Source organism: Branchiostoma belcheri, unplaced genomic scaffold, assembly GCF_001625305.1.
Source record: "Branchiostoma belcheri isolate BF01 breed outbred unplaced genomic scaffold, Haploidv18h27 scaffold3, whole genome shotgun sequence".
Lineage (NCBI taxonomy): Eukaryota > Metazoa > Chordata > Leptocardii > Amphioxiformes > Branchiostomatidae > Branchiostoma > Branchiostoma belcheri.
The window spans coordinates 6,323,615-6,336,497 of NW_017803909.1; the positions used below are offsets into that span (position 1 = coordinate 6,323,615).

At 41.6% G+C, this 12,883-nt stretch overlaps 2 protein-coding genes across 2 annotated transcripts; one reads left to right on the forward strand and one right to left on the reverse strand.

The window, feature by feature from the left end:
- Positions 1-632: 632 nt before the first annotated feature.
- LOC109473557 (probable D-lactate dehydrogenase, mitochondrial) lies at positions 633-9,126 on the reverse strand. Its single transcript, XM_019773452.1, has 12 exons — positions 8,955-9,126; positions 8,305-8,420; positions 7,333-7,474; positions 5,692-5,833; positions 5,333-5,492; positions 4,969-5,074; positions 4,735-4,828; positions 3,995-4,123; positions 3,718-3,845; positions 2,233-2,323; positions 1,847-1,958; positions 633-1,100 (listed from the first exon to the last, which is right to left on the reverse strand). The coding sequence occupies exons 1-12, from the start codon at positions 9,033-9,035 to the stop codon at positions 929-931; spliced, it is 1,473 nt and encodes a 490-aa protein (XP_019629011.1). The 5' UTR covers positions 9,036-9,126; the 3' UTR covers positions 633-928.
- Positions 9,127-9,576: 450 nt separating this feature from the next.
- Positions 9,577-12,515, forward strand: LOC109473574 (60S ribosomal protein L14-like). The gene is made up of 5 exons (XM_019773476.1): positions 9,577-9,614; positions 10,316-10,417; positions 10,870-11,058; positions 11,791-11,844; positions 12,401-12,515. The coding sequence occupies exons 1-5, from the start codon at positions 9,582-9,584 to the stop codon at positions 12,455-12,457; spliced, it is 435 nt and encodes a 144-aa protein (XP_019629035.1). The 5' UTR covers positions 9,577-9,581; the 3' UTR covers positions 12,458-12,515.
- The last annotated feature ends 368 nt before the right edge of the window (positions 12,516-12,883 follow it).

Genomic DNA, 12,883 nt, shown 5'->3' on the forward strand with positions numbered 1-12,883 from the left:
CATTCAGTTACATCATGCCAATGTACACACATATACGAGAACTATCCATGTCCTGTCATGAACTAAAATACTGTACAATGTTTGTAGTAGAGATAGGGTTAAAATTGCCCACTGTGGACACATTGATAGTAACTGTTACAACGTACAAATAAACCAATATGAATGATACTCTATCAGTCTGAAAAAGACTGATTTAAACCGTGCAAAACAGGATGGTACAGGTCCTTTACAAATCAAATTCAAGTCTAGGTTTATGTTGAAGAAACAAGTTATGGGGGCTGCTTGGCAGCATTAATACTAGTCTCAGACTAAATTTAATATCAGCATCATTTTACAATTTTGATTTTGGCAATTTTAGAATTATCAATTTGTCAAAATTCATTGCACTCCCCAGTAAGTGTTTCTAACACAATCAAGCATATCTTTAACATACAATATATATCATATAATATTTTTTTTAACCACGCAACATTAGCATTTGCAAAGCAAATACATGTAAAAGCATTAAAAAAATCAGGTGGCTAAATGCCCTACAGAGGGCTTGTTATACCGGTAAGTATAACTCGATGAAAGGTTATTTCATATTTATTCTTTTTTAAATCTCAGCCAGACACACAAAATTGGGTGAAATTGCACGCAGATAAACTCCACTTTGTGAAGACAGACAATACCTGGTACTACAAAAATGTTTCTGAGGCATACAGCTATTGTGCATAAGCCCACACCAATTTATTTCTTTTATATCACAGACATTTTAATAAGTAAAAGGCAAGGTCAAGACAAAAACAGTTTGAAAGAGAATCAGAAAAAAAAAATTTAAAAACTTCCAACTCCCATTTTCATTTTGGCTTCCTGGTTCAGCGTGATTTTTTTAAAGAGCGAGATCCAGCAGATTGAGCTGGTTACACCTTCATGTATCTCTATTATGTTACACAGGGACGACTTTCTCAGGGTTCATGATGTTTTTAGGGTCCAGCGCCTGTTTTAGGGCCTTCATGACGCTGAAGGTTCCCTCACCCATCTCCTCTCTCAGCAGGTGTCGCTTCCCCAGACCTATCCCATGCTCCCCGGTACACGTCCCTCCGACCGCCAGCGCTCGTCTGTGGAGAAAGACACCAGAATCAGCACGTTGGCAAAACATACTGCGCCTGCGCAAAACCCTGATTTTTTACGGTGTGCGTTGAATGTTTGGTCAAGGTTGCATCAGAATTTTGCCTGTTGCAGAAAATATTTTTTCCGACAAAAGATTTGGAAACTACAGCTCTGATGGAGTGTTAACCTTATATGCTTGAATACAACCTTATATGAGATGTTCTACCGAAGTGCTATGCACAATACATTACGGGTTTCGCGCAGCGCAGGTGCAGTACATTCTGCCGATGTGCTACCAGAATCAAACCAGTCTGGTCATGTCATTTTTGTAAAACCAGGTAGGAACTCTTTTACCCCGCTAAGTAATAATGATAATACACAAAGTATGAATATCAATGACATACTCTAGATACGTTTGGGACTGCATTATAGATGCAGTTCCTTTAACCGTGTAGATACATATGTTGGGAATGCATCTATTATTAAATTATAGCATCGTCATCTGTGCTATGTAATGTGAACCAGTCAGAATTACCCTGAGGAAAGCGACAGAAGGTCACCGAAACGTCGGCTGAATAAAACATTTACTTACTAAGGCCTGCTGCCCATCCTTGGGCACAGGCCACGGACTAGGTCCCAACATCTGGTGCGAATAATACAGAGTCTCTTTATTCAATTAACAAATACATGTAGGTGATAAATATGAAGACACTGTCTTCCTACCTTGCCGTGCGTTCATGTAAAGTTTTCTTACCTTGCCATGCGTTCATGTAACACATGTGCCTCCTCGATCTGAGCTGGGTTGTTTGGGTCAATGATCAGGATACTGTGAAAGTTCCCATCACCTACATGGCCAACTATTGGTCCTGTCACAGTGGGACAACAGACAGTCAGCATCTTCGCTCATTTTTTGTTGCTTAATTCCATACTTCATCATTCCATGAGGACCCTAACCTCTAGAATGCATTGGAAACACATGTAACTTGCTAGAAATCACCCCAACCCACTATAGGTTAAGTTGGATAGGAACAGGATAGGATGGGTAAGAACTTGGACATGTAAGCATGAAGTTTGGTGGTCTGCAAAAGTATCACTCGTCTATCAAAAGATCCTCAACAAAATACAATGCTGGATACATACCAATGAGGGATGATTTGCTGATGTCCTCTTTGGTTTCGACAATGACCTCAGGAAGTTTGGAGATGGGAACACAGACATCTGTGGCAAGGCCCTGCAGAAATGTAGTTCACATGGTTACACTCACAGTCAACTTACCTGTGTGAGAGAGAAATGTCATTGCTATATACAGTGTTCGAAATACCCGTCTGCAGTCTGCAATTTGCAGATAGATTTTCAAGATTGCAGAAGAAAAAATCTTACAATCTGCAATTTTGCAGAAGGAAAAAATAGGCTCCGGATTCAATAGTTTTCAATTAGCAAAGCAGTGGCGCTGTGAATAGATCGAAAACCTGTGCCGCACGAACCTGCCGGCGTTTTCCAGCAGACTGAAATGGTCCCATATAAGGGAATTTGGGGTCAAAGTTGAACGATTTCGACAAGGCGACGAAAGGCGACGATAACCAAATATGGGCACTCGCCATTTTCCGATGTTAGATTTCGTCTCCCGGGAGGACCCGACAACTGCCTCGGCAATTTTCGCTGAGCATTTCCCAGCAGGCAACACGGCAAAGGAAACATGGCTCCTCCGAAAAACCACACTCGCCTCGGCGTTAATTTGCCGAAATTTCGATGTTTTTCCTTGGTATTTTGCACGATTCAAGCAAAGAAAACAAGTTGATCACATGAACAAAAGAGAAATACAGCACTGGGAACCTAATGGTCCGTTTTGTTGGGCGGTAATTTCTCATTTCGAGTGAAAATTTACGTGCATCACATTGTGACCATATGGTGTAAAATCAGTGATTTTCGGCTCGATCCGAACCAAGCACGGCCCGTAGACTTGTCCTTTATGATTTCTAGATGACTATCGGTACCAAAATACGGGAAAATATTGTTGCAAAATGAGAGAGACGGAGACTAAGGTAAACTTCTTTTATTTGAAGGCTGGATTTTCATTTTTCCAGTGGCAGGCTTCTTTGTATGGGGGTCTTGTATGTAGTGATCATCAGTTATTCAGTAACAACAAATATGGATTTTTGTTCCGGTCAAAAAAACCGGTCCACCGACGTATCGGTTTTTTTGGACCGGATCGATAAAATTTTACGGTCCGAACATATTTAAAAGAGTGATATTTTGAAGAATTTTAGTAATGCTACAGATTTACAAAGCTATACCGTTATATATATATGATGTAAAATAGGCATTATTGGTTTCAGAAGGTTGTAATATGGGGGCTTGTGTATTTGCAGAAAGTATTTCCAAATTGCAGGACGAAATTTTGACTCTTCTGCAATATTGCAGAGCACTGAAAAAAAGTATTTCGACCACTGTATATATGAACTGACACAAATGTTACTGTTGTAACATGAAGGAAAACAATGTTTCAATCATACCAACAAAGTTAACTCAGATAGAGTTACAGGTGAGTTGACTTGTCAGGCAGGTTCATTTTGTACAAGTATCAAACAATAGGCTTTTGTCACACATGAAACCCTAGAGGCTGACCTTAGACCCTGGCTTGAGCGCCAGTCCGGCGTACCAGGCGTTGTGTCGCGCTGACCACAGTTTTTTCTTCTGGGCGGGGTCAGAGGCCATCTGGAAGTCTGACCCTTCATTCATCTGGGCAATCTCAGCTGGACAAAAAATAAAGAGATATTTTAGATACATTAGAGATATTTTACGCAAAAGGGGGGGAGCCAGAGGTCCCATGTTTGAAGCCATAAACCTCAATAATTTGAAACACTCCACATTGATAGTTATTTATTGATATATTGGCACGCACCCACAGCCTCTGCCTGGTCCGTGACGTTCTTGTCTGAACCGTGGAACTCCAGGAACAGGGTGGGCGCCACGGGGTAGTCCAGCCCGCCAAACTTGTTACAGGCATCCATCATCACATCGTCTAGGAACTCTGGGGGAAGGAACAGGATTTCACAGGATCTCCAGAATAATGTGATTGGTAGCTAGTAATACCCTGGGTGCCAGACAAGTTTACGGGTCGCTAACCGTTTCCTTCAGCAGCCAGAAGGCCTTCGCCCGCAGACCTAAATTACTGCTGCTGCCTGCTGTGGAGTTGAGCCCGTGGGGAGTATTATGCGGCCAGCCAAACTCACCCCGGGCTTGACTCCCCCGCAGAGGTAATTTAGACAGGCGGGCAAAGGGCTCTTGGCTGCCGAAGGGAACGGCTGTCGGCCCGAAACGAGTTTGGCTTCCAAGGTAGTAGCTAGTAGGATCAGAAGAATTTTCTTGTACACAACCCAGTATTGAGTTAGGGGATACAGACTCATTCACGTTTGGGGCATACTCTCAATGCTGTGTCTGTAACAGCAGCATAAGTAGTCCTATAAATACAGTGCCAAGGAAGATAGCAGGCAAACTACGGAATCATTGGCAGGTAAAAATGAAATCCCCATGCATCTTTCTCAGCTGGTGTGTTACGCCAAAGGGCAGTTATACCGGCTATACTGATACAGATACTGATATAGAGCTATAGTCTGAATGTGACGTGACGTGTGACATCACCTATTCTGGCGATGGGGATGCCGCTCTGCATGGTCATGACTGTCGTGTCCACAGCAGCTTGAACAGAGGGGAACGAACACACGGCTGCCATGATCTGTGAACAAGGAAGGTCATGTGCTCTGGTCAGCTCAAGTATTTGAATAGATAAATAGAAAAACTACATTGTACATCAAACAGGAAGCATTTGTTTGACAAAAATGTAGACAACATGAGCAAAGACGTTCTGACACTCACAGATTCCGGTATCCCGTACAGTCTGAGCGTTGCCTTGGTGATGATACCCAGCGTGCCCTCTGACCCCACATAGATGTTTGTCAGGTTGTAGCCAGCTGCAGTTTTCCTGCAGATGTACAAATGTAAAATGACCTTGTTTGTTTTGTATGCTTTTGATATTTTAGATGTTTTGCAGCCAATTCAGAGTTATCTTCCTGTAATATGGTAAATGTGATTTGTATGTTGAATAAATGAATAAAATCTTGAAGTTTAAGGCACAAAATTCTCTGACAATTCAAAGCTCATTGGATCTCAAAAATCTCATATATTGTTGTTTTAAACTTTGGAACTTTGAAATAACACACAAAGTAACACCAGTGCCCACTTTGTCCTCCTGTCCTTGCCAGCTGTGTTGATGATCGTTCCGTCCGGCAGCACGACCTCCAGGTTCATCACGTTCTCTCGCATTGTCCCGTACCGCACCGCGTTGGTTCCGGAGGCACTGGTTGCCGCCATGCCGCAGAGCGACGCGTCTGCACCAGGATCTGCACAGTTAGGAAACCATTAGCTTGTTCTCAGATTTGAAAACACAATGCTGAACTGGAAATCAAGTAATATGCACCACTAGAGCTTAAAACTTTGATATCTTCATCATAAAATCAAAAATCTGACACTCTTTTGGGGCAAGGCAGCAGTTTTCATGACTTAAGCACCCATCCCACACCATAATCCTAACCCACCTACCCACAGGGAACCACAGGCCTGTGTCACGTAGGTAGTAGTTGAGCGCGTTCCTGGTCACTCCAGGCTGTACGCTCACGTCAAAGTCCTCAGGGTGGAGATCTAACACTTGGTCCATCCTGGTCAGATCCAGACACACGCCACCCTGTGGAAGGAGTTGTACCTTTAAGTTCAGAATCTTACATGTACTTCACTTGAACAATGCTGCTATACCAAATGTTAATGCCAGTGTCAACACTGCCTTCTTAACAACATACTGTGCAGCAACATGATTTGAATCAGGTCAAATGCCTGGCTTTCCTCGGCCACTTGAACCACAGCTTTTGCCCAGAAGCTTCTGTCACTCACTGCAGCAACAGTTCACTTAATGGGCTTTTACGTTAAGGGAGCGCACCCTAGTTTTTTTTTGTCTCAATCTGCATATTACCAGTGTAGCCGAATGAGGCATAGCAACAGTGCCCAAAGGTCAATCTGGGGCAAAGAGGCGCATCGCATTCAAAGCGAAAGAATGCTAGCCTCTTGCGCAGACTAATACTAGTGGGCAGCATTTGTTTCTCTAATGAGCATGGCTAGAGCACAGCAGTTTCTTTGTGGGCCAAGAGCTGTATATGGAGGGGAGGGCTGTATCAGGGGAGGATAGAAGGATGCCACTGGAAAAAGAGCTCGACTCCAAAATCAATTTTTGCCCCAAACGCGTCACTTCTAGTACGCTTTCCAGCCATGCTGGTGTTTAATGTCATTTTGCAGCAGATGATGAGAAATGTGAACTCAAACCTGGACCCTTGAAACCCTTTCATCACTTTTTTTACCGCGCACTACCACGGACCCCTGTCACAGAGGAATTGGTGTACGCACCATTATACATCTAAGCAGTACACAACAACAAAAAGCCGAGAAAACAACAATGTCAAAAACAAATTATAGTGCTACTCACTGACTAGCACTGACAATTCATTGTCACTGATGTAGCCAACAACACATATAGATCATAAATAATACACACATGTACATACATATAAGGTTACATAAATATATAGAATTTTTCTATATGTAGATGTATATATATGAGACAGATATATATGTGAGTGAGTGTGTGTGTCTAATGAAGACCTTTCAGATGCCATATTTCCAATTACCTTTCAATCCAGTATTTTTAGTTCTGCAGTGAATGAATAAAATTGAATACCCATACACCATGGCCACACCAGTCTATTTTCTTGGTTCTCTGTCTTTCAAAGTAAAAGTCCAAAAAGAGAACAAGATTTCACTAGCAAGGTAACATTTGCAAAGCAAATGCATAATGTTTACTTTCGCATATGGTCTGCTCTGTCAATTCTTACTCAAACACATTCATATACTAGTATATGGTAATGGGAGTCTAAATCCCTCCTGCTATTAAATTGCAACATGATGTAACCCCACACTAGTTACCATGGTAACAGTTAGGATCAGATCATTGACCTTTTTGGTTTGGAGGAAACACAGCAAAAACGAATATGTTTTCCTTTGGTAAACATAGAGAGGTCTGGAAGAAAAACCTGAATCGGAATATGAATTTTGTGTACTGACTGTCACCTCAGGCATCTTTTATATACGAAAACCAACAAACAGACTTGGCGTGGCCCGTGGAGTACGAAGTCCTACCCTGGGCGCGCTGACACCAGACTCCAGCCCTGTGCCCGTACCAAACGGAATCATGGGTACCCCGTTGTCATAACAGATCCTGGCAACTTTGCTGACGGCGCTCACACTCTCCGGCCAGAGTACGACATCAGCGGGCTGTGGTCTGTTTGATTTCATTTTAGTCAGACCATGTTAGTGACAGCAATAACAACAAACAGGTACACAAAAGCGTATCTAATACCAGTAGGGCTTTTGCCAACTATAAACTATAAAGCCTTTTTGACATTCCAAATTCAATTATGCTAAAGAGATGACTTTTGCCTAAGATTGCATTACAAAATTCCAAAATAATATACAACATTTTTCTCTCATCAAAGATCATCTAAATTCGTTTAAATTTTTTCATCATGCAGGTAACCAAAGATTGGATGCAAATTGCAAGTAGTATGATGGCAAAAACCCTGAAAAATACCCAATATATAGCGACAATGTTAGCAAGCACATATAGGAAGCTGCAAGTACACTCCACCTGTTCAACTCAAAAGGTGTGTAACAATAGTAGCACATGGAAGCTTATCATTTACAACATTTCTATTCAACTCCCCCATGGAAAGGGGTATTAACACAAAACATTTAGTGAAACCAGTGCTCACTCAGCTCTTGACTTGGTCACAGATTCATAACTGATGACAAGACAAGGCAGTTGGAAAATGTCATCATCTTCCACCAAACATCTGCTTGGAGATTTTATTATTAGAGTTTTGCAAAGGCAGTGTTGCTAAGTTAGCCTGGTTACCAAACCTATTATAGCTCCCGAGTCCTAAATAGGAGAGGATGTAGGACTCGGGAGCTATAATAGGTTTGGTAACCAGGCTATTGCTAAGTGGCTAGTGTTCGACAACCAAGATGGGCAACCAGGTTATGATAATGACTATCCTAGCATACAAAATACAGTTTACGTATAGGAGGAAAGTCCATCACAACTCATATTACATGTGGTAAGACTCGTCCTTCCCATGCTGCTCCCTGACTGCGAATGATGTGGAGATGTTTTTCAGCCCGACGGCGGCAGACAACGCTTCTATCAGGGAGTCCGACAGGCGACTGGCCTGGAAGAGAGGAAAACACAAAGGGGATTAACCTTAGGCACAGTCACCTATGTCTTACTTTTTTTTTTTGTCGTATCGGATTCTGAGGAATTTTAGAATTTGACCACAATCTAATATGCCACCATTTCATACTGCTAACTCACTTTTCTCGACCAGTTGGCTCCTAGTTTCCAGTTCAGCAATATTTTTGACGTTCAACAAATTAACTTATGACCAACTCCTTGAAATAACTAAAAGCTTGGCTTAGCCAGAAGGAAAGGTGAGTGGCTGGCTATAAAATACTATATCTAAATCTAATATATAATCTAATATATCTAATAAAATCAATTTAATATGGTTGTCAAGATGAAGAAACGACTGTTCTGCAAAATTTATACCTCTGTGCAAATGTCGTTATGTTAATGTTATAAGAATTTTTGAACAAGAATGTCCCATAAAAATGATGGTAATAATATCTTTGAAGGACGCACGTACACCCAGCTAGTCTATAATGGCCTCTACTAGTATTTATGGACGAACATCTCCCTTTCCTACCTCGGCGGTCCCAGGACAGTAAGTCCGACTGATGACCCCAGCCGGCCGGTTCAAGGCCCCCACTACGCGCAGGAAGTTCATGTTTTACCCTTGGGATTCCCACGCAAAATGGACAAGAACTTGCAGCTGTAGGTAGTGAAACTTGCGCAGTGCTGCCCCACTCCAATGGACACTGGCGCTTACTAGGAGGAATGAATACCGATGCAAATACTAGTATTAGAACCAAATTAGCTGGTGGTGAAGATTTGGGAAAGTTTTCCGGCATGGAGAAAAATAAAACGTAAACATCCATACCTGATAAACAAAATGATTATTTTTTTTAGAAAACATGTTAATCAGTTTCTGTGTTTTGTATTTTAATAAAGAAACTTTTGTTTTGTCGTGCACTGATGATTGACATTAGATGACTATTCCTCCCAATAAGTAGGTCATTGACACGAAGTTCAGGTCAAAGGTGATAATATTGAATTCGTAAAACACAAAAATGATATTATCATCATAATAATAGAATACATCATTGTTGTCTGGGTCAAAAAGTAAGATTTTTTCAGGATAAAATATTGTAAGATCTACAATTTATTCGTTTTCAATAAAAAATGTAAAATTTCCCATGGGGCTTTGCGGCCCATGCTCCTCCTTTCCGCCATCTTGCTGAAAATGGTTAGTATCTTCTGTAGATTTCCCCCAGAAAACTAGATCAAAATGGCACATTTTACGCATTTTTTCTGAAACAAAAACCGATCATATTGTTGTTTAAATATCATAGATTATACTGGTTGAAGATAAATTTGGCTGCGTTCGTCGAATTTGTTGAAAATCGTTCGTTTCTTTGGAGGTCTGCTATGCCATGCTGCATGCCGGTTGCAACTTGCAACTGCTGACGGAAAAAGTCAACGTGGTTGTGTCAGCTCAGGCCCCCGAAATTACATCAAAAGATACACCTTTTTAGTTAATAAGAAAAATTTTACAATTTGTTTGGTCCTTAGAGTAGTAATCAATGTCTGTGGGATAATTGTGGATATTACTAGAAAACAGCACTGAAAATTAAATTCTAAAAATGGTCAAATTCCTCAAAAATTATGGTACAAAATTGTACCCCATTTCAAACAGCATAAAATTTGAAAAACCTCGGACATTTTAAATTTGATCCGCAGTTCTATGTCATACATTTAGAAAGAAAGTCATTGTAAGCAAAAGCACTTGGGTTGAAACTAAGTTGTTCATGGTGCCCTCATAATTTGCCATGAACATAAGTGTATTTGTACAAGCTGAACAATCCCAAAAATGTGTTTTACTTGTTTGAAGAGTTCTTGCTGATACATGTTCCAGTCCTTGCTGATACATTGTCCTATCATGTACAGGTGTACAAACGGTTTGTGGAGATCGGCCGTGTGGCCTTTGTGCGCTTCGGACAGGACGAGGGCAAGCTGTGTGCCGTGGTCGACATTGTAGACCAGAACAGGGTGAGTGCTTTCATGTAGTCAGCCATCTTGTTATGGTGTTAACTTGTACAGTTATCTAAAGCATTAGTTTAAACTTATAAACATACAATATATCATAATCAAAGATATAGGTAAACTGTGACAGTCCTACTTCCCCCACCAGATTACTACGTAACAGTTTTTTGGCTTGAGGTCTTTGAAAATGATTTCCTTTTCAGAAAAGTTAGAGCCAACAACGGCTTCAACAGGGCATTCTTACTGGGGCACTTCCCCTCTTGTGGGGCATCTGCCATTCTTTGAATGCCAAAGCAAGGTTCCTTCTCCACCGAGACTGCTGTCTGCATTTGCTTTCTCAACTAAAAAGGAACGACAGTCAACATTAAGTGCAACCTTGATGTTGAAGCACAACAAGACTTACACAAACATATCGAGGATATAGATAGACTCCTTTTTTTTCTCTTCACTGACTTCAGGCTCTCGTCGATGGCCCCAACATCCGCCGCCAGGCTGTCAGCTTCAAGTTCCTCCATCTGACCGGGGTCGTGATCAACATCGGACACGGCTGCGGCACGACCGCCGTGAAGAAGGCGTGGGAGAAAGAGGGCGTGGAGGAGAAGTGGCGCCAGTCCACCTGGTACAAGAAGCTCCAGATGAAGGCCACGGTACGGGCACAGGATTTGTTTGTCTGTTTGTGCCTTAATTTAGACCCCGTTCACATTTTAAAAATGGATCCGCATTGGCCATCGATCGCATTACATCGGCGAAGCAAGTCGGAAACCAAGGCACTTTGCGTTCACACTTGCGGTTTTATCCAATCTGGATCCGCCACAAGGGCCTTGAACTACCTCCTCGAGGTGGATTACTTTTTGATTCGGATCGGAAAAAATCAATCTGGATTGGAGCGTTCACACAGCAAAAAATGATCCGAAATGACGAATTTTCATCCGGATCGACAGGCAATCCAGATCCATTCTTTGAATGTGAACGTGGTCTAAGTCATAAAAGCTTCATTAGGTCCTGTTTCTCATGATACTAGTATTATATACAGAGAGACTCGTGATATCAGAAAGATCAGGGATAGAAATGAAATTGTACAAGGCATTCTTACTGGGGCACTTCCCCTCTTGTGGGGTATCTGCCATTCTTTGAATGCCATAGCAAGGTTCCTTCTCCACCGAGACTGCTGTCTGCATTTGCTTTCTCAACTAAAAAGGAACAACAGTCAACTTATTGTACAACCTCGAAGAATTAAGTCATCATTGTTATGGTTGTCACTAGGAAATCAACATGAAGTATTTTGTATGATCACCTTCCGTTATCAAAATTTTTTAAATGTACAAAGTAATTAATAACTTTGTAACCACACCTAACCTCATTTATTTTCACCATTACAGAGAAGACAGCTCTCTGACTTTGACCGCTTCAAGTTGATGAAGGTCAAGCAAAGGGTAAGACATCATCTTTGATCTTGAGGAGGAGGAGGAAGATAGTAGATAGTAAATGACACAGTAGTGTCAACTTAGGTGTAGGTTAGGCGTAAGCAGTCTACGTGAGATCTTGCGTTACAACAGACTGCGCTGGTATGGGCACGTGCAAAGGATGGACCCGCAGAACTGGCCAAGGAAGGTCATGACAATGCCCGTAGAGGGACGAAACCCGCGTGGCCGTCCAAAAAAGAGATGGGTAGACAGTATTAGGGAAGACGTGAAAAACTTGAAACTGCAGAAGGCCAACCCGCTAGACAGAAGCAGCTGGAGAGCAGCTATTAGACCCAAACGACATCCCACGACCTCCAACCCTTGTATGACGGGGAACAACGGACGCTAAGCCGTGCAGTGAGTGAGTGAGTGAGTGTCAGGAAGTTGTAGTTTGAACTGTAGGAATTGTTTTTTCATCTAGCAGGTAGTCTATTGAATAGGGTTGTTGTGTGACAGTGTATGTCAATGAAGAATGTTGGTTGTGGTTTCTGTACTTTATTGCTGACTTGTTTCTGTTGTTCTCCAGCGTTCCTGGCTGATTAAGATGGAGATGGGCCGTCTGAAGAAGGCGCAGAAGAAGTGAACAGTACCAGGTCCAGAAAATCTGCCGTAGACGCAAATAAAATCTTACTAAAAACATATGAAACTTGTTTGTTATTTTTGTCTTGGCCACTTTGTTTGTAGAGCCTGAGGAAGTACGTACATTAAAAGTAAATTTGTATTTTTTTCGTACAGTTCAGAACATATAAAAGGTGATAAAAGAAGTAATAGGCATGTTGTATAACTTTTAAAGTAATTGCTACATGTTGATTTGACATTTGTTACTGGATGGACTGGAGTTCCTAGCAGCCTGGTTCCCACTGCATTGTCAGTCACAATGAAAATAAATACATGTACTTGCCTCCTATTGTCTCGACAAACAAAGAAACCTGTTATAGTTTAGGTAGTTTTTTTACAGCATGATAACCTGAATTGAGTTTGACTCACCCTTGCTGCATGACATTCACAT

Excerpts from the sequence above, each read along its gene's own strand:
- LOC109473557 (XM_019773452.1), bottom strand. The coding sequence starts at position 9,035 with ATGAACTTCCTGCGCGTAGTGGGGGCCTTGAACCGGCCGGCTGGGGTC. Across the intron at positions 7,475-8,304 it reads AAGGACGAGTCTTACCACAT|ACCACAGCCCGCTGATGTCG; the intron begins GTAATATGAGTT and ends GAAATCAAACAG. Across the intron at positions 1,959-2,232 it reads CAGCAAATCATCCCTCATTG|GACCAATAGTTGGCCATGTA; the intron begins GTATGTATCCAG and ends CCACTGTGACAG.
- LOC109473574 (XM_019773476.1), top strand. The coding sequence starts at position 9,582 with ATGCTCCTCCTTTCCGCCATCTTGCTGAAAATG. Across the intron at positions 9,615-10,315 it reads CCGCCATCTTGCTGAAAATG|GTGTACAAACGGTTTGTGGA; the intron begins GTTAGTATCTTC and ends TATCATGTACAG. Across the intron at positions 11,059-11,790 it reads AGCTCCAGATGAAGGCCACG|AGAAGACAGCTCTCTGACTT; the intron begins GTACGGGCACAG and ends TCACCATTACAG.